Below are 21,145 nucleotides of genomic sequence, written 5' to 3'. Positions count from 1 at the left end.
GAGGTTGCTGTGAGCTGTGATGCCACGGCACTCTACCCAGGGGGACAGCTTGAGGCTCTGTCTCAAAAAAAAAAAGAAAAAAGAAAAAAAGAAAAATGTATTTCACATATAGTCCATTGACAGATTGATTGGTATTTTTTCTTATAGATAGCATGTAACATAACATTGTGAAGGCTAACACTTTAAGTAACTTATCATTTTCAGTTCTAAAACTTAATAGGCTACAAGAGGGAAGAGTATTTATAAGCTGTCTGTCAGCAAGTTGATAATATAGCTTAATCTCTGCTTGTCACAGGAGAATGAGACTTGTACATTTTTATAGTAGGTCACTAAACATAGGAACCATGTCTTTTAAAACTTTACAGTGATTATTTCAGTCCTGAGCTTATGCCTGCTGAACATCCTTACATCTTTTGCAAATGTGTTACGGTCACTATTTTAAAAGAGGGACTGCATTCTATAAAAGCCTTTTCCAGCATTTCATATTTTTTTCTTAGATCTATATATACATATATTTTTTATTGAGATGCAGTCTCACTATGTTGTCCTCAGTAGAATGCCATGGCGTCACAGCTCACAGCAACCTCCAACTCTTGGGCTTGCTTCAGCCTCCCAAGTAGCTGGGACTACAGTTGCCTGCCATAATGCCCGGCTATTTTTTGATTGTAGTTTTCGTTGTTGTTTGGCAGGCCCAGGCTGCGTTTGAACCCACCAACTCTGGTGTATGTGGCTGACGCCCTAGCCACTGAGCTATAGGTGCAGAGCCTTAGATCAATTATTATATACAAGAATTTCTTAATGTTGAAACCACCTTCCATTTGTGAAATAAACCTCAGTCATGAAAAAGGGAAAAAAATTGTAAAGAGAGAATTTGACAATAATAAAGCATAGTCACCTTGCTAATTATAACTAGTGTTGGCAATTATTTGATGATTCCGAAGATCCTTTGGGTTTATTCTCGTTGAGGTTATCAGTTATTACAGTATAGAATTATGGGTACTCCTCATACAGCTTGTCTATTCCTGTGTGCTTAGATCTCAGTTAATAGGAGCTTGTGGGAAAGTCGTAATCACTTTTTTGTGCCCTTCCCCCCACCTTCTAGGAGAGTTTGGATTTATTCAGACCACAGCTGAAGGTATGGCTGGTGAGATATAATAACTCATACTACCCAGAACAGAGATGTCCCAGGTGTATGAACACAGACTTCAGGAAAACTGTAAAAACATTGGCTCATAATATTAATATAAAAAGAATTAGAGGGCCTACCTTATGTTCTATCACATTTAATATAGAGCCTTTTTTTACTCTGAAATTTACATGGCAGTACTTTACATATATATGATGTTGTTACATATATTTATAGATACATTGTGTATTTTCTTTTTTGTTAACAGAGAATCTTTTATTTAAAAGTTTAGCTGGAAATAACCAGCTGTCTTCATTTTGGGGGGAAAATTACTTGAGTAGTTTTCTTACTTTTTTTTTGAGACAGACTCTCACTATGTGGCCCTGGGTAGAGTGCAGTGGCATCACAGCTCACAACACTGGGCTTAAGCGATCCTCTTGCCTCAGCCTCCCAGGTAGTTGGGACTACAGGTGCCAGCCACACTGCCTGGCTATTTTTCTGTTGCAGTTGTCATTGTTGCTTAGCTGGCCTGGGCTGGGTTAGAACCTACCAGCCTCGGTGCATGTGGCCAGTGTCATAACCACTGTGCTACAGGCGCTGAGCCAAGTAGTTTTCTTTTCTTTTTTTTTTTTTTTTTTTTTTGTAGTTTTTGGCTGGGGGCTGGGTTTGAACCTGCCACCTGCGGCATGTGGGGCCGGCGCTCTACTCCTTTGAGCCACAGTCACTGCCTCCAAATAGTTTTCTTAAGACAACTAAGTCACTCATTTCCTTGGAGAGAATGTCATAGGAAGAACTTTATCTTGCTTGAGTGTGATAAGCTAATTCCTCTTCGTGAATAGAATTCTAGGGTAGAATTGTATCTATTTGCATACAGAACCTAGGAATCTTCTGAGAGGAGAGGGCTTGAGATGGCTCTGACCCCACCATTTCTCCCCAAGATTCCATCCTAGCATTCTAAGAGGCCAAGGTGGGAGGATCGCTTGAGTCCATGTATTTGAAACCAGCCTGAGCAAGAGCGAGATCCTGTCTCTACTAAAAATGGAAAGAACATAGATGGGCATGGTGACAGGTACTTGTAGTCCTAGCTACTAGGGAGGCCGAGGTAGGACGATTGTTTGAACTCAGGAGTTTGAGGTTGCTGCCATGGCATTCTAGCCTGGGTGACAGAGTGAGATTCTGTCTTAAAAAATAGGCTTATGCCTATAATCCTAACACTCTGGAAGGCTGAGGTGGATGGATCACCTGAGCTTAGGAATTTGAGACCAGCCTCTGCCAGAGTGAGACCTCATCTCTAAAAATAGCCGGGTGTTGTGGGGAGCACCTGTAGTCCCAGCTACTTGGGAGGGTGAGGCATGAGAATCGCTTGAGCCCAAGAGTTTGAAGTTGCTGTGAGCTATGACGCCATGGCACTCTACCAAAGGTGACAAAGTGAGACTCTGTCCCCAAAAAATAAATAAAATAAGAAAACACTATCAAGAGACTGAAAAGCTAATGTACAGAATTAGAGAAAATACTACAAATTATATATCTGATAAGGGTGTAATGCCCAGAATATATGTATATGGAAAGCTCTTACAACTCAGTAACATAATTGACAGACAACCCAATTTTAAGAGGGACGAAATACTTCATACACATTCTCCAAAGAATATATACATACGTTCAAAAAGCACATGAAAAGATGCTCAGTGTCCTTAGTCTTTTGGAAACGCAAATAAAAACCACAATGAGATACTCACTAGCATGGCTATAATAATAAACAGCTGAGCTGCTGACATACGCCTGTGATCTCAGCTACTCGGAGGACTGGGACGGGAGGATTGCTTGAGCCCAGGAGTTTGAGTCTAACCTGGGCAACATAGCAAGACTCTATCTCTACAAAAAATAAGAAAAATTAACCGGATATAGTGGCACATGCTTGTAGTCCTAGCTACTCTAGAGGCTGAGGTGGGAGGATCACTTGAGCCCTGGAATTGGGGGTTGTTGTGAAAATGATGACACTGCTGCACTGTAGCCAAGCTGACAGAGCAAGACTCTGTCTCAAAAAGTAAATGAATAAATAAACCCCGGAGTGTTTATATTTAGTAGTTCATCTGAGAGCTGAAACAGCAAACCATTATCATGGAAACCTCTTTGGAAAATGTGGTCTTCTATTTCTCAGGCTGTCCTACAGCATTCTTGTGTTATTTTTCATTTATCTTTTAAAATGAACTTGACATGTACCCACATATATAAAGTCACTCCCTTCCAGTCTGTGAGGCTGACTCCTCTGGCAAGTGGAGAGGTAGACAGATGACTCAGGAGGAGGAAGGGTGGGAGTGGCTGTGGCTTTTCTGTGCCTTCTACAGCTTTCTCACCTTGGAGAGCCTGCATCTCCCAGGACTGTCTCATGTCCTTGCACCTTTTGCACAGGCTGGTATCTCTCTCTGAGACACTATTATCTCCACCCTCTTGTCCTCAAGGCTAATTCTAGCAAGCTCAGCCTGGGGGCATCTCCCTCACTCTTTCAAGCTGGGTTAGATTCCTTCTCTGTATTCCCCTGGACTCACCAGGTTCCTTACTCTTTCACAACTCCTTGATCCTATTCCTTTCTTTTTTCTTTTTTCTTTTTTTTTTTTTTGAGACAGAGCCTCAAGCTGTCCCCCTGGGTAGAGTGCTGTGGCTTTAGGGCTCATAGCAACCTCCAACTCCTGGGCTCAAGCGAGTCTCCTGCCTCCGCCTCCCAAGTAGGTGGGACTACAGGCGCCCGCCACAACGCCCTGCTATTTTTTGGTTGCAGCCATCATTGTTGTTTGGCGGGTCCGGGCTGGATTTGAACCCGCCACCTTAGGTGTATGTGGCTGGTGCCTTAGCCGCTTGAGCCACAAGCGCCGAGACTTGATCCTATTCCTATGTCTCCTACTAGAATTTAAGTTTCTTTACTTTTAAGACAGAGTCTCACTTTATTACCCTCAGTAGAGTGCTGTGGCATCATAGCTTACAGCAACAGCAACCTCAAACTCTTGGTCTCAAGTAATCATTTTGCCTCAGCCTGCCAAGTAATTGGGACTTCAGGCACCTGCCATAACATCCAGGTATTTTTTTTTTTTTAGAAATGGGGTCTCACTCTTGCTCAGGCTGGTCTCCAACTCCTGAGCTCAAACAATCCACCTACCTTGACCTCCCAGAGTGCTAGGATTACAGGTATGTGTCACCGCACCCGGCCTTAGACTTTGAGTTTCTTAAGAGCATCCAGAAGCAATCTGCCTAAGTTTGAACCCCAGCTCCATCATTTCCTAGCTGTATGAATTTCCTACCTGTATGACTTGGCAAGCCACAAAAACTCAGTTCTCTCATCTGTAAAATGGTGATAATCATTCTTGCCCTGTTGGGTTGTTTTGATCACTAAAATTTGTAAAACACTGAAACAATGCCTGGGAAATAAGTGCTTGTCCCGTCCTGCGGGACACGGTTATTCGTGGGGTGAGGGGAACCCAGCCTGGAGTGCTCAATAAATGTGAGCTATAGTAGTAATAAAAATAAAATATTATTACAATTAAACATCTCTTTATTTTCAATGTCTAGTGCAAAGGCTAGTGTAAATTAGGCACTCAGTCAACTGGTGTTAAATGGGGCTGTGGTTAATGCGTTAGCTGTGATTAATCAAGAACTGTGCTGTTCTATAAAGTATCCACCAGCTAACTGTGGCTGTTAAGCATTTGAAATGCAACTAATCCATATGAAAAATGCTCATTGTCCTGAATCATCAGAGAAATGCAAGTAAAAACTACCCTGAGATATGACCTAACCCCCGTGAGAATGGCCCACATCACAGAGACTCAAAGCTGCAGGTGCTGGCGTGGATGTGGAGAGAAGGGAACACTTTTACACTGCTGGTGAGACTGCAAACTAGTACAACCTTTTTGGAAGGAAGTATGGGGAATCCTCAAAGAACTCAAATTAGACCTCCCATTTGGTCCTGCAATCCCATTATTAGGCAACTACCAGAAGAAAAAAATCCTTTATCATAAAGACTTTTGCAATAGGCTGTTTATCCCAGCTCAATTTACTATCACCAAAATGTGGAAGCAACCTAAATGCCCATCAACCCAGGAATGGATTAATAAGCTATGGTATATGTGTACCATGGAATACGGTTCAGCCACTAAAAGAGATGGAGACTTGACATCTTTTGTATTAATCTGGATGGAGGTGGAACACATTCTTCTTAGCAAAATATTACAAGAACGGATGGGTGGAGCCTGTGGCTCAAAAGGGTAGGGCCACATAAGCCAGAGGTGGTGGGTTCAAACCCAGCCCTGGCCAAAAAAAAAAAAAAAAACCGAAGAAACCATATTAGTACTCTGTTCTAATATGAAAGCAGCAGATGAGCTAATACAAGGGGAAGTAGGGGAATGAGGGAGCAGGGGGAGGGGCAGAGGAAGGGGAAGGAAGTCACCGTGTATGGCACAGATCTTGGGGGTGGGACACAATTATGAGAGGGACTTTACCTAACAGATACAATCAGTGTAGCTTAATTCTTTGTACCCTCAATGAATCCCAAACAATAAAAAAAGAAATCCAACTAATTGAAAATGACATGTGCTGTAAGTGCAAACTTACACAACATGTTGAAGCCTTAGCATGGAAAACCAAAAGTAAAATGCAAGTAAATTTGTGTATTGATTACATGTTGAAATAGTAAGAGTTTGGATATTTTGGTTTCAAGAAAATATCTGCTTTAAAATAATCTCCTCTGCTTATTTTTACTTTTGAAAACAAGACTGCAAGAAAATTTAAAATTACACATGTGGCTACATTATATTTCTGTTGGGTAGCACAGACCTACTGTGTTCTCAACCTACCACCAGCATAGCAGATCTTCCCACAACCTCATTTATGCTCAAATATGATGTGAGCTTTAGGAATATAGATAATTCATTTAAAGCCAGGTGCGGTGGCTCACACCTGTAATCCTAGCACTCTGGGAGGCCAAGGCGGGTGGATTGTCTGAGCTCACGGATTTGAGACCAGCCTGAGCCAGAACGAGACCCGGTCTCTAAAAATAGCCAGGCATTATGGTGGGCTCCTATAGTCCCAGCTACTTTGGAGGCTGAGGGAAGAGAATTGCTTGAGCCCAGGAGTTTGAGTTTGCTGTGAGCTATGACAGCACAGCACTCTACCGAGGGTGACAGAGTAAGACTTTGTCTCAAAAAAAAAAAAGGATAATTCATTTAGAACAAGGATTCATTGAGCATCAAAAGTACATCCACTTGATTTGTAAACGATTTTGTATGCGGGGTTAATCAGGTAATATACAGAAGTATGTAAAAAAAATGGACTGAATCTTCATTGGAATTTTCTAGATTCGCTGTAATCCTGAGATTCAAGAATTGCGTCAGTGGCAGAAGAAACTGCGTGAAGACAAGCACATTCGCCAGCGAGTCAGAATGTTCTGGGCCAACCAAGAACACAAAAGTGAGTTGCTCGATTCACATTCCCTTAGTTTATTCAGGAAAAGTCTGATTCTTATTCCAGGCAGAGGGAAGCCTCTGCGGTTTTATAAAGTCCTTGTGTCTGCATGGAACTCAATTGTCAATGAGGGAAGTGGCTGCATATTAAGATTCTGCCCTGGAATGACAGAGGTGATGTGATATAATTTACATTATAGTTCTCCCCCAGGGACAAATGCAGTGTTACCTTGTGTCTGTGGGGGTTTTATTTTTCAACTGTAGAACATGGAGAATAACCCATTATTTTGGAAACACAGTGTCTGTCAACATGATGGATAGTTATTCTTCTAAGTTGCTGATTGTGTGTCTGAACTTAAATGGCATCTTATGCTGTCTTCTCCCCTTCATGATGGTTAATTTTATGTGTCAACTTGACTGGGCCACATGACTCCCAGATAGCTGCTTAAACATTATTTTTGGATCTGTGTGTCAAGGTGTTTCCAGGGAGCTTAGCATGAGAATTGATGGACTGAGTAAGGCAGTTGGTTCTCCACAATGTGGGTGGGCGTCATCTAGTCTGTTGAGGGCCTGACTGGAACAAAAGGGTGCTGGAAGGTTGAATAAAACTCTGCCTGTGTGAGCTGGGACATTGGTCTCCTCCTGCCCTTGGCACTGCTCCTGGTTCTCAGGTCTCAGCCCTGGCCTGGAATCCATATGCCATTGGCGCTTCAACTCCCAGGCCTTGGAACCACGTGGCTGGCTTTCCTGCATCTCTAGATTGCAGATGGCAGATCATGAAGAATTTTCAGTCCCCATAATTTTGTGAGCCAATGTCCTGTAATAAATCTCTGCCTTATATCTATTTAAGATTCCTTAAATTTCTTTCTTTATATAGAAATTATAAATACGTAATCTCCTGTTGGTTTGTTTCTCTGGAGACCTCTGATTGACATATCCACTTTTGAGAAATTTAAAACACACACACACACAGTACAAAGAATCACAAGCACCTATCATTTGCCATACACGGGTGTCACCATTTTGTCCCTATTTGCTTTTATTCTTTTTTATTTTTAAGCTTTAAGTTACCACATATTCACTGTCGGAGAATTAAAAAAAACAATAGGTGGGAAGGAGGGAGACATAGGGGCATCTGTCTCTGCACCTTGTGTTGTGATTTTCTCTTGGCTGCTCTGGCTTCTCTGGCAGAGAGTGTTCGGCCATCCCCGGCCTGTGGGCAGGCATCTCCACCTTGGCTCTCCCATTCAGTATGTTTCATGAGCTCTTCCCACAGGAGATACCATGTTGTAGAACCTGACTCTGACTCTGCTTTTTCCACAACCACCCTAGATTCCACTGTGTCATTTCATGCCAAGCTTTTTGCCCTTGGAGTCTCCTTACCCAGGGGTTAGCCCTCTTACAGGCATTAGAAAGACAGTTCAAGTTACCTCCCAATGTCTACTAGAACCACAGGAAACCAATGGTGAACACACAGACTTCTGCTCTCCTCTCCTTCTCTGCCCCACTATGTCTCTCCACAGCTGCTCAAACAGGCAGAATTATCTGCAGCTCTGCTCTTAAAGCAGATGTCCACCCAGATTCCCTTTCCTGAAGATACCCTTAATCTTTTCAAGTCGTTCTCTTTGATCTCCCCTCCCTTGCCTGAGGACTTGGGTGAGGGGAAAGCACCCACTCCTGTCCAAGAGAAGAGAGAAAAGCGTAGCATTCTCTTCTAGGCCAGCACTTCTCAAGTTTCTATACAGTGGCCCAGGAAAAAATAATTTTATATCACAATCTAGTTCATAAAAATATACAGATGGTTTCATATGTAACTAAAAAATTTTAGGAAAAAAATTATTATATGTAATGCCCTCTAATGTTTTCTATTGAACTTAGGTTTTTTTTTTAAATGTTAGATACAACCTAACATAAATTGATTTTGTGGCCCACTAATATGTCATTGGGATGGCACCCGATGTCAGTGTGAAGGTTAAGTTTTCCAGGTTCTATTGCTCAGCCAGAATGGAGACCCTAAGGGGATACAGGATCCCCATTTGTTTTATGCTTTCTTGAAAATTTGGAATCCTTTACGCTTCCGTGTCCTCAGCTCTGGGCAAGAAGACAAGGCCTGTTGATGCTTGACTGTACATCTGTTGTTTGTTTACTTGGCGGTTGTCTTCCCTACTAGAGTGTAAGCTACATGAGAACAAAAACCATGTCTGCCTGGCTCACCTTCTAGGACAGTGCCTGGCATAAAGTGAGCACCAAAGATGTGTTGATAGAATGAATTAGTGAATGAATACCTGAAGTTGTAAGGTTTAAATGAGTCAGCGTACAGAAAGTGCTTGGTGCTAACCACATTGGCAGTCTTAGGAGCCCTGACAAAGAAGCAACACGACCTATTACTGTGTGGCTAGCTCAGCACAGGCCTTTCTTCTATGCTCAACTGAAGTTTCATTTCACTTCAAAATTAGAAGGCAGTCAGAACTGTAATCAGTTTAAAGGTCGAGGAAAGTGCAGCATGCCTGTTTCTTTCTGTGGTTCATTATTCTTTAGAGTTGATTTGCGCTTGGTTGGTTGGTGGAGTGGGCTTGCCCTGGGGCAGGGAGAGTAGACTGGATTTCATGCCGTCATCCAGCCAGCAGGGGAAGGGCTGGAGGGGCGGATGGAAGCTTTCCATTTCCACCACCTGCTACTCATTTCCTTTGCCACCTTCCACACTTTCCAGAGCAAGCAGTGCTTTCCAAACACAATGATGTGAACTGATGGATAAATTCCCATGTATGCGGAAACTGAAATGACCCTTGGGCAAAAAAGTCAATTCTGAAGACGGTCCCCAGGTCTGTGGTCAGCTAAGAAGGAAGTCAGTACAGCATGAACAGTAAAAGACCTGATCTAGTTAACTTCATTAAGCCTCAGTTTTCTCATGTACAAAATGGGACTGATGATAGTACCTGCTTCATACAGTTGTTAAGGGATTACAAGAAATAATCTTTACAAGTTTCTATAAGTGTTAGTTATTGTCATGATAGTATTTTAAAATATCAATGTGCTTTTGAACAATTTTGTATCGATTTCTTCTAATAGTCTCTAAGCTCCATTGGGTTCCATGTAAAGACCACGTTTGTCGTATTCATCATCATCTGGGCACAGAGCAGGTGGCCTGTACATATTTGCAAATGAGGTTTTGGGCTTCATTTTACGGGTGAAGAACTAGAGGCCCGGGAAGACTGAGTGACTTCCCCAAGGTCACCTGGCAGTGGAGGGCCTACGGCCTGGGCCTGGGAGTTCCTTTCTCTGCCTAGTGTTCTAACTGAACCCCAGTAAGAGACACAGGGAGTCTGTGTCTTGGATTCTACCATCTGACCCAAACTTCTCAGGGATCTTCTGGAACATGACATATGACTTGTCTGATTTCTTATTATCTGGCCTTCAGTGTTCTTGCTGTTTATGTTTCCACTGACTGAAACCCCTAGCTGGGGGTACAATCTGCTGCCCACCAAGGAAAGCAGAACTTTTTGTTCCCTTCAGTTGTCACCAAGCTGAATCATTATTAAGTTCATGCACTAGAGTTACTTACTATTTTAAACCCTATGAATCTGGGTAGTGTGGAGGTTTAGAAAATAAATCTCCCCAGCCAAGGTGACACAGTAATTAGACCTCAGAGACTTCCAGTGAGTGAGAAAATAGATGGTAAGCACATGCTAGTTCTCCTTCAGATTTGCAGTAAAAAATAGTGGCATGATTGCCGGTGAACATGGTTTTTCAACTTCATTAAAAACAACAGCAACTCATCATTGTACAAATCTAGCAGACATTATCTTTTTAAGGTATTGGTATCCATAGTGTGCTTTGGTATTTACAGTATGAATAAATTTTGCCAAGTTCCAATCTTGGAGCAACCTTGGTGCAGACAGGAGGTCTGAGGGAGCATAACATCAGCTGTCGGGGTGGAATCGTGGTCATATATAGCCTATCTCATGTTACACTGAGTCAGAGGCCGCCCAGCCCAAACAGTATTTTCTTCTAGGACAGGAATGGCGTGAGGTTATCCATGTGTCTCTATCCATTGGGACAGATGCAAGAATTCTTTTGAAATGCTTCTGGTAAGAATTTCAGCCAACATAATTCAAAAGAAGATGCCTAAGTCATTTTTGAGATATAGTCAAAAATTCTGTCTCGATTAATAGCATATTTTTAGCTTCATCTAATTAGTAATTATTTTGAAATAGGCTTTGTAAGTGAATATTTATATTTTATTTGGAAATCTAATGTGAACAAGGAGAGAGGAACCATAGCAATGTTCCCATAACATCAGATTAAATTTCATATATATACACACATCTGCCTATATGTCATAACATCAGATAAATTTCTCCTATATGTGTTTGTAACTGTATTCTTTATATATATGTACAACTAATCTTTAAATTAATTTATCTCTTCTTGATGTTGTGAAGAAAATTCAGAAGTTTCAGGGAAAGATTGATCTGTCAAAGGAAATGGATTGTTTACTTTTTGTTTGCTTAACTATTTCCTCCTTCATTCCAAGAATAGTTTATATTATAGTAGTTATGGAAACACAAATAATATTTTTAGGTAAAGGTGGTAATTAAGCTAAGGAAAAATAAAGATTAGGGAAAAAATAAAGCCACTAAATGCAGCAAATGAAATACTAGCTTGAAGGCCTAAAATTATAAAATATTTAACTGACAAGTAAAAATTACATTCAAGCATACATGAGATGATTTAATATACACGCACAGTGTATAATGGTTACCACAATCAAATTAATTAACACATCCATCACCACCCATAGTTACATTTGTGTGTGTATGTGTGTGTGTTGGGTGGGGGGTAAGAGCACTTGAAGCCTGCTCTCTTATCAAATTTTAAGTCAACAGTGCAGTACTGTTAATTATCGTCATCACACTCTACATTAGATCCCCAGGTCTTATTCATTTTATAAGTGAAACCTACTGTACCCTTTGACCAACAAAGAAATTTCTTCGAGATAAAGATGGTAATACAATCGGTTACTTAATTCATAGTATCCATGAGGAAAGAAGACAAAGCAGTTCAGGAAATACTTCAGATCCTTCTCTAATACATTCTGCAGTGTGAATAACGGCCTCATAAACGTTCCTATAATAAATAGAAATGACTTTGAGCTGCCTAGAAGCCCCAACAATAAAGGAAGTAAGATCATTAATAGTTTACTGTGTCCTCAAGATATATAAGTTTCTCGGAAGAACACTTATGCCTGGAGCCAGATTTGATTATTTTCTCCTAAAGGGGACACTGTAACAGTGAACACCATCCTTTCCCTAAATACAACAAGTTGCTTAGAGCAACATTTACTTCTAGAGGGAAAAGATGAAAGCCTAGGACAGGGAATGGAAACCAGAGAATGTTCTTTTCCCTATTTTAAATTTAGTAATGATGAATTCGTAATGACGAATCCTAACTGTTAGGATTTCCCTATGCTTTAAAGGCTGCTCTTAAAATTAGCCCCTGATCTTGGCCTCCTCACCTGCTTATAACCTTAGGATGCACTGAAGTTATTTCTTTCTTACCATGTGTTACTGGGTGTATCCCCGAGAGCAGAGTAGGAGACCTACAACTCGGGAGTAGCTGAGATTTATTAAGCGTAAGCTATGTACCAGGCATTGTACTAAGTACATTGTGCTTCCACGGAGTCCTCATATTTGCTGTCTCAGAGAAATGACATCTCCACTGTACAGATAAAGAAACCGGGGCTGGGAGGATATAGGACTAGCACAAGGCCACATAACCAGTAGGGCCTAGAGCCAAACATCAGGGATTTGATCTGCCAGATGCCAAGGAGGCCAGGGTTGTCCCAGGCTGTGCTGTTTAGTTATTCAAGTGCCCAATAGGGCATGTAGGCCTGGTACAGAGCTTCCCAGCAGGGTGCCCAAAGGTCCCCAAGCTGGACAGTGGGCAGCATCTGACCATGCCTCCGACCATGCCTCCTTGCCTGCACCCTAACACCAAAATGGCCACAGGCTGCTGGTATGGGAGGTCTAGGTGTAGGGGAGGTTGAGTCCCCCATCCAAAGGCTACGGGATCTACACCTGTATTTTGGAGAGATGTGATTATCAGGGCAGGAACCCAGGGTTAAGTGAATAAAGATGAAGATGCTCTTATCTCCCCCCTTCCAAATCCCCTTTCCATCTACAGATGAAGAGCAAAGAAGGGTTTTGCCACCAAAGAAGGGACCTAGAGTATGTGCAAGCAATACTGTAGCCTGAGGAGGTAGGTTCTGACATGAGTTGAGGCCCTTTGTGATTGACAGTCTATCAAATAACAAAAAAGGTCACATCTTTAGGGAGTCATTCTCCAGAGATAGCCACTGTTGAGTGTTTTTCCATCCATCTAGCAATATGCAAATACATATGTGTGTGTGCAACCATATTATATCTATTGCATTTTACCTTGCTTCTTTCTTCACTTGGCCATGATCATTGACATCTTTTCATGCCAATATGTACAGATCTATTTCTTTTTTCTTTCTTCCTTTTCTTTCTTTCTTTCTTTCTTTCTTTCTTTCTTTCTTTCTTTCCTTCTTTCTTTCTTTCTTTCTTTCTTTCTTTCTTTCTTTCGCAGTTTGGGGCTGGGCTTGAACCCGCCACTCCTGGTATATGGGGCAACACCCTACTCCTTGAGCCACAGGTGCCACCCTACAAATCTATTTCATTATTTTTAGTGGCCTTATAAAAAAGATAGATCTATACTGTGCTTTGTTTTGTTTCATTTTTGAGACAGAGTCTCATTCTGTCTTCCTGGGTAATGTAGCATGGCATCATGGTTCACTACAATCTCAAACTCTTGGGTTCAAGTGATCCTTTTGCCTCAGCCTCCCAAGTAGTTGGGGCTAAAGGCACCCACCCCAATGCCCCAGCTAGTTTTTATTTTTCTTTTCTTTTCATTTTTTTTTTTTTTTTGAGACAGTCTCATTTTGTCACCCTCAGTAGGGTACCGTGGCATCACAGCTCATAGCAACCTCAAACTCTTGGGCTTAAGCAATTCTCTTATCTCAGCCTCCCAAGTTGCTAGAACTACAGGCACCTGCCATAATGCCTGGCTATTTTTTTAGAGATGGGAGTCTCATTCTGGCTCTGGCTCAGGCTGGTCTTGAACTCAGAGCTCAGGCAATCCACCTGCCTCAGCCTCCAAGAGTGGAATTACAGGCATGTAATAGGATTATAGGCGTGAGCCATGGTACCTGGCCTTAGTTTTTCTATTTTTAGTAGAGACGAGGTCTTGCTCTTGCTTAGATGGGTCTTGAACTCCTGAGCTCGAGCAATCCACCCACCTTGGCCTCCCCAGTGCTAGAATTACTGGCTTGAGCCACTGTGTCTGGTCTATACTATACTTTGTTTTTTTTTAAACCAATACTCATGAATGGATATTTGGCTTGTATTGTGAACAATGCTCCCTAAACATTTTTATAGATAACAGTCTTGCATACTTACAGGGATAAGTATAGGACAAGTTCCTAGAAGTGGAATTACTGTGTCAAAGGACATGCATATACGAGTATGAAATTAGACAGTAATCACCATGTCATCATCCAAAAATGCTACATCCATATATACATCATGCCACCAACCCACTGTGGGACTTTTGATGGATGATGTAATCTTCGGCTACATTTTCTCTACTCATAAAATGAGAATTATTATCCCTCAGTAATAATTCTAAATGAGGTCATTGTTTTGATAATAGCTTGGCTCTTTAAGAAGAAATATCTCTGTAAATCTAAGGTGTTATTTTCATTTTTATTTTTTCTCTTACATTTCTTCAAATATCGGTTCATTCTCCATTCTAACCCACCAAAGAATAAAAATTTGATTAAAAGACATCTAATGACTTTGTCTTAATTTCATCCCCACTGGGTTGGGGATATTTGGATGACATCTACTTTCACATGTTACCTTTTCATTTAAAATTTGCAAAAGGGTGATGCCTGTGGCTCAAAGGAGTAGGGCCCCGGGCCCCATATACTGTAGGTGGCGGGTTCAAACCCAGCCCCAGCCAAAAAAAAAAAAAAGAAAAACTGCAAAAAAAATTTTTTTGCAAAAGTCTACATGGCTAGCACATGCCTTCTATTGAAATGCTTAAAGATCCCTACCAAGAGGATCTGCTAAGATTAAAAAATAAAATAAAAGATGATTTTCTTTCTTAATTAGCTTGTCCTCCAATTTCACAGTCCTATATTTAAGTTTTTATGCAGATGACCACTTCCAACCTCATTAGCTTTGTTCCTTCCTCTGATTGTGTAATATTCTTCTTTGTAGTTACATAGATGCAGGATGCTTTTGTAGGGTATAAATAAATCTACAAACCTCTAGAAAGCTCATGACCAGATTGGACCAATTTTCCCATTTCTCTGTCATGGAACCTTGAGCAGATTGCTTAACTTCTCCGTGACCCAGTTCGTATAGCAATAAAATGGCAACAGAGTTTTTGCGAAGATTGAGGGAACTGGAATAGTGCCTGATTCGTACTAAGTGATCAACAAGTGGTAATTATTATTATTAGGCAAGTGTTCAACATAGGGTTAATATATGTTGTTATGAAGAATATTAGCTTTCGGAGTCTGACAGAACTGGAGTCCTTCCTCTTACATCAATGCAGTTGTGGGAAAATTGCTCATCCTCTTGAGGCTCTCTGCTTTTATCCTCTGCTATATGGGGACAAGTAGAACCTGCCACAGAAGGCCCCGGTGAGGATTAAATCAGACAGCCGTGTATGGGATTAAACAGATTGCTAGCACCAAGTGAACGGTCAGTAACTGGTGGCTGGTTGTAGTAATATTTTTAAAGCTGTCAGCAACAAATGAAGTTCTTATTCCAGGTAATTTACCTATGCACTGGTTCTCAGTCCTAGCTGCAGATTAGAATCTCCTGGGGGAAATTTATAAGGCTATATCAGGCTAGAGGCCAGAGAAAGTGATTACATGGTTTATTCTTAGTAGAGAATGTGTTATAACCACATCAGCAAAGCCCTAATACTATGGATTAGCTACAATATCCCAGTAAGAGCTTTGGATTCAAAGAAATCTTCCTTTGCGAGGCTCTTCTCACTAATGCAATTTCATTTGGATTAAAGTTCAGGGAATGTGAGTTCCTGCCCAACTCTGCAGTTTACCAGCTATACTGGCCTTGCTTTCTGCTTTAAAAAATTTAAGAGGTGAATAGAAAAATCTCTGTAACAGTGGAACAGAATATCCCTAGGTGTTTGCTGAAGTATTTCCTGCCTTCTATGCCAGAGGCCTGCTCTTGGGCAACTCCAGACCTTGCTGTTGTCTTGGTGGTGGCTGTTGGGTTTGGGGATTTGGTCTCAAGACTGAAGTTAGTTTGGTCTGCTAACTACTGAGCTTTTGTCAGGGAGAGTGGGGTAGGATAGTGGGAGGCCAGAGAGTAGCTCTGGAAGTTTAGAGATTGAAGAAGGGTGGAGGGAGGTGTGGATTGGGTATTTGGTGGTGCAGGAATGTCTGAGGGAAAAGAATAGGGATGTTTAGGAGGTTTTTTGTGAAATTTGATCATATATGCTGGAACAAGGCCTCTCCTGTCACCACCTTGAGGAGACTCTGAATGAAAGTTAGAGCTAATAGGAAGGGCAATGGAAAGTTGTGCCTGGTGTGTCCTGGTGTGTCCTGTTGTGTCCTGTCGTGCCCCACCCTGTAGGACAGCATGACATCTGCCGACATCCTTAGCTGCCAAGCCTCCCATGTCTGTAAAGGTCCTTGATCTTCCTAATAGCTCTACTTAAGTGTCTCCCACATGCCAGGCCCTTTACATATGTTACTTCTGATCTCCATGGCAAGTGAAGGAGTAGAAACGATTATTGCCCTCATATTTTAGGACAGGAAACTGAATCCTGGAGGTGAAATCATTCTCTTTGGTCACACAGCTGTGGAAATTTAGAACTTCCCACAATATCACCCTGCTTTGCTAGTCTCACAACCTTTATTTCACTCAGACCATGGACAGATAGACTGAAAGAAAGGTCTGGAAAGCTTGATCTCTGAGAATGCAGGAGGAGCTCAGTGCAGAAGTGACGCCATGCCATGAGAAAGAATGAAGGACTGATAGCTGCTACGACCAGGATGAGTCTGGAAAACATCGTGCTAAGTGAAAGAAGCCAGGCATGCAAGGCCACTCATTATGTGATTCTATTTATGTGAAATGCCCCAAACAGGCAAATCTGCAGAGACAGAAAGTGGATTAGTAGTTGCCTTAAGGTTGGGGTCCAAGGAGAGAGGATTGTGTGCTGGGAGGTTAAGGGGTGATAGCTAAAGGGTACAGGGTTTCCTTTTTGGGTGATGAAAAAATCGCAAAGTTGACAGTGCTGATGGTTGCACAACTCTGTGCATATAGTAAAAGCTATTTAATTGTGTATTTTATTTTTATTTATTTATTTATTTATTTTTTTGAGACAGAGTCTCTGGCTCAGGGTGATCTCAAACCTTTTGAGCTGTCGCCCTGGGTAGAGTGCCGTGACGTCACAGCTCATAGCAACTTCAAACTCTTAGGCTTAAGCGATTCTCTTGCCTCAGCCTCCCAAGTAGCTGGGACTACAGGTGCCCCCACAACACCTGGCTATTTTTTTTGTGTTGTTGCATTTTTTGGCTGGGGCTGGGTTTGAACCTGCCACGTGGCGGCACCTGTGGCTCAGTGAGTAGGGTGCTGGCCCCCTATTTAATTGTGTACTTTAAATGGTTGGCTCGGCGCCTATAGCTCAACCGGCTAAGGCGCCAGCCACGTACACCTAAGGTGGCGGGTTCGAATCCTCAGCCCGGACCCCGCCAAACAACAATGACGGCTGTAACCAAAAAATAGCCGGGCGTTGTGGCGGGCGCCTGTGGTCCCAGCTACTTGGGAGGTGGAGGCAGGAGACTTGCTTGAGCCCAGGAGTTGGAGGTTGCTGTGAGCTGTAATGCCACGGCACTCTGCCCAGGGGGACAGCTTGAGGCTCTGTCTCAAAAATAAATAAATAAATAAATAAAATAAATAAATGGTTGAACTGTAGGCCAGGCATGGTGGTTCACGCCTGTAATCCTAGCAGTCTGGGATAACATTTGAGACCAGCCTCAAACCAGGGCTGACCCATCTCTTCTAAAAATAGAAAAACTAGCCGAGTATTGTGGTGGGTGTCTGTAGTCCCAGCTCTAGGGACTGAGTCAAGGGGATCACTTGAGCTCAAGAGTTTTTTTTTTTCTTTTGAGACAGAGTCTCATTTTGTCACCCTGGGTAGAGTGCTGTGGTGTCACAGCAACCTCAAAATCTTGGGCTTAAGTGCTTCTCTTGCCTAAGCCTCCTGAGTAGCTCAACTGCCCGCCACAGTGCCTGGCTATTTTTAGAGAAGAGGTCTAGCTCTGGCTTAGGGTGGTCTCGAACTTGTGAGCTCAGGCAATCTACCCTTCCTGGCCTCCCAGAGTGCTAGGATTACAGGCATGAGCCACTGTGCCCAGCCTATTCCAAGAGTTTGATTTGAGGTTTCTATGTTCTATGACGCCAAGGCACTCTACCCAGGGCAACAGAGTTAAGACTCTGTCTCAGATAAAGCCAGAAAAGTAAAATAAAGGTCAAATTGTATGGTATGTGAATTATATCCCAATAACAACTGTTACAAAAAAAGAAAGAATGAAGGCCCAGAACCCAAATAGCCATGGCCAACTCCCTCCCCTCCATCAGCCTCAGCTAATGTCACCGTCTCAGTGAGTCCTCCCCAACCACCTGGCCCCTGCACCTTTCTACCTGTCTTGTCCCCATTTAACACGTTGCCTATGGGAGACTAAAAAAAGAACTGACCACTGTCAAATTTTTATCACAGCTTGCCACTTCTGATGGGGATAGATCAAAGAACTTGGTGTTGATGCCACTTCTTCTTCATAGCCTTGGCGAAGTTAACCTGTGGTGGCTGTCCTTGAGCCACTGCTGTGATGAGAGATACGGACTGAAGCTGGCTACAGGGTGGCTGGGTGCCGCGCTTCCCGTACACGCAACGTGGGGCTACATAGGGAGCACCTGTTAGGTTGCAGAATTAACTGTGTTCCTTCACAAATTATCTTTGATTATGTGATACATTTAACTTAGTCACTGATTCATAATTTTCAAGCCAGGTGCAGTGGCACAGGCCTGCAGTCAGTCCCAGCTACTTGGGAGGCTGAGGCAGGACAATTGTCTAAGCCCAGTAGTTTGAGTCTAGCCCAGGGTGACAGAGCGAGACCTAGTCCCTAAAAATAAATAAGTAAATAAATGAAATTCTTAGTCCAAATAATTTTAAGCATTAATTCTTTTGTATCACCCAGGATTTTAATGATTTATTTGGTTTGTTGTCTGTGTCACTGCACCAGAGTGTGAGTTGTCGGATCTTTTTTTTTCCTTGCTGTTTTGTTCGCTGGTCTATCAGCATTTAGAACAGTGCCTAGGACATGGTCAACATTCAAGAAATAGTTTTTGGTTGAATGAATGGATCTGTGTTATGTAACCTCCTTCCCAAGTCATCCAGCTTAGTACATGCTCTATGGGTCAATCTAAAGTAAACAGAGGACGGTGCCTGTGGCTCAAGTAGTAGGGCACCAGCCCCATGTACTGCAGGTGGCAGGTTCAAACCCGGCTCCAGCCAAAAACTACAAAACTAATAATAAAATAAAGTAAACAGAACTGTTTTCAAATAAATAAAAAGAAAATAATAGGCTTATATATGCTATAGAACCTCCATAGTTGACCACCCCCTTCAGCTGACCTAATTTTCATAGACCAGACATGTACCCCATGTACATAGCAGTACAGTGGCCTAGTTCCTTATGTTGACCATCTCTGTATGTTGACCAATTTGTTGCATTCCCTGGAGTTGTCAACTTGTAAATCTTTTTTTTTTTTTTTTTTTTGCTTTGTTTTGTTTTTTTGCAGTTTTTGGCTGGGGCTGGTTTTGAACCCGCCACATCCAGCATATGGGGCCAGCGCCCTACTCCTTTGAGCCACAGGCACTGCCCAACTTATAGATCTTTTACTGTAATATATAAGCACATAAAGACAAAAAGTCTACTAGAATAGAACCCTAAAATGTGAATGGCGACCATCTCTAGGTGAAGTAATGTGGGTAATTGATGAGTTGATTGAGGCTTTTTTTTCCTAAAATAGAAACACAGGTGATAATTTTTCTTTTTTGATTATTCATATTTTCTAAAATAATAACAAGAAGTGTTCATGTTTCCTGCATGATTAGCACGAAACAAGCATTCCCAAAGCACTTCAGTACGTGCTGTAGCTCAATTCTTCTTCATAGCAGACTTTTGAAGTAGATACCATATGGTCTCCATTTTACAGATGAGGAAACTGAGGCACAGATGAACAATATATCCAGGGACATAGTGAGAAAGTAGCAGAGCTGAGCAACTTTATTTCAGATTTCTTTCTCTCCCCCACCTCATCATGCTATAATGCACAGATGTTATTTATGGAGTTAAAATGCTTGGGAGAAATCTGTTGGTGCTGGGTTTCATACGAAGTCCACCAGGACCTTTGATTGTATTGCCAAGGGCATAAAGCATGTGCGCCTTTATGCCTGTTAGCCTGGCTTAAAGGGTAATGATGCCGCCTGCCAAACTGTCCGTCCTTCTCCCTGTGAGCACTAGTCCAATGCTGTTGACACATGGTATTCACCCTTAGGATCTAAATTTAGTATCTGAACAGCTAAAGTGTCTTGCCAGTTTTCAGATTTAACTCTTCATTAGTCTGGGATGGGGAAAATTTTAAAGGCATAGAGCTGTGGAGGCTAGATGTTAAGAAGCACAAACCAATTCCTTTTAAAATAATTTAAAACCTCTCACTTTGTCAAAGTAATACCTTCTCATTATGAAAAATACAGAGAAGTATCAAGAGATTTTAAAATGTTACCCACCTCAATGCCACTGGTAATACTTTGTTGCATAAGAAAACTTTAAAAGTATCTTACTTTGCCCCATCCGGCTAGGGGGGAGATGGTGGAGACTAAGACGTCTTTTCCTTATACTCTATTGTTACCACATGCCTTAAATTTTTCTCATTTGCTTTCTGTGGTATCCAGAGACTTGTCATTTAAGAGGTTTCAAAGTGACATTTGGTTCTCTTGGTCTTAGATTTTACCTGATTTTGCCAAAGTATTGTGTCTTTGGCTTTTAAAACCAAGGTAGTGCTAGGAAAAAGACATATTTCTTATGTAAAAATGTATTTGGGGGCCCAGTTCCATTAAATCCTTTTCTAAAATAAATCCATATGAGAGATGTCATCGGCCCAATTTCGTTAAATCCTTTTCAAAAATAAATCCATATGAGAGATGTCATCCAGCAAATGGTGCTAGGAAGAATGTTATCCTTGAGAAAATGGTTTGCTTCTTCCCTGACTGCCCTTTTTGTCTTATCTGCCAGGATGCTCAGAGGTCACTCTAATGCTCATTGATAGCAACTTCTTAACTGTGACAGTTAGCATATCTAAATTCTTCATTTCTCTTTTTTTTTTTTTTTTTTTTTTGTTGCAGTTTTTGGCCAGGGCTGGGTTTGAACCCTCCACCTCCG

General features: G+C 41.8%; 1 protein-coding gene across 1 annotated transcript in view; it reads left to right on the top strand.

The window, feature by feature from the left end:
* Positions 1-21,145, top strand: part of IQCK (IQ motif containing K) — a 140,526-nt gene that overhangs the window by 100,657 nt on the left and 18,724 nt on the right. The window contains exon 8 of the mRNA XM_012805671.2: positions 6,472-6,583. Coding sequence (XP_012661125.1) covers positions 6,472-6,583 — 112 coding nt within the window. The remainder of the gene's footprint in view (positions 1-6,471; positions 6,584-21,145) is intronic.

The sequence above is a fragment of the Otolemur garnettii genome, unplaced genomic scaffold, assembly GCF_000181295.1.
Source record: "Otolemur garnettii isolate 467f Iridium unplaced genomic scaffold, OtoGar3 scaffold00044, whole genome shotgun sequence".
In the NCBI taxonomy this organism is placed as follows: Eukaryota; Metazoa; Chordata; class Mammalia; order Primates; family Galagidae; genus Otolemur; species Otolemur garnettii.
The sequence above is the reverse complement of the archived record's forward strand: the minus strand, read 5'-3'. Positions and strand labels throughout refer to the sequence as shown.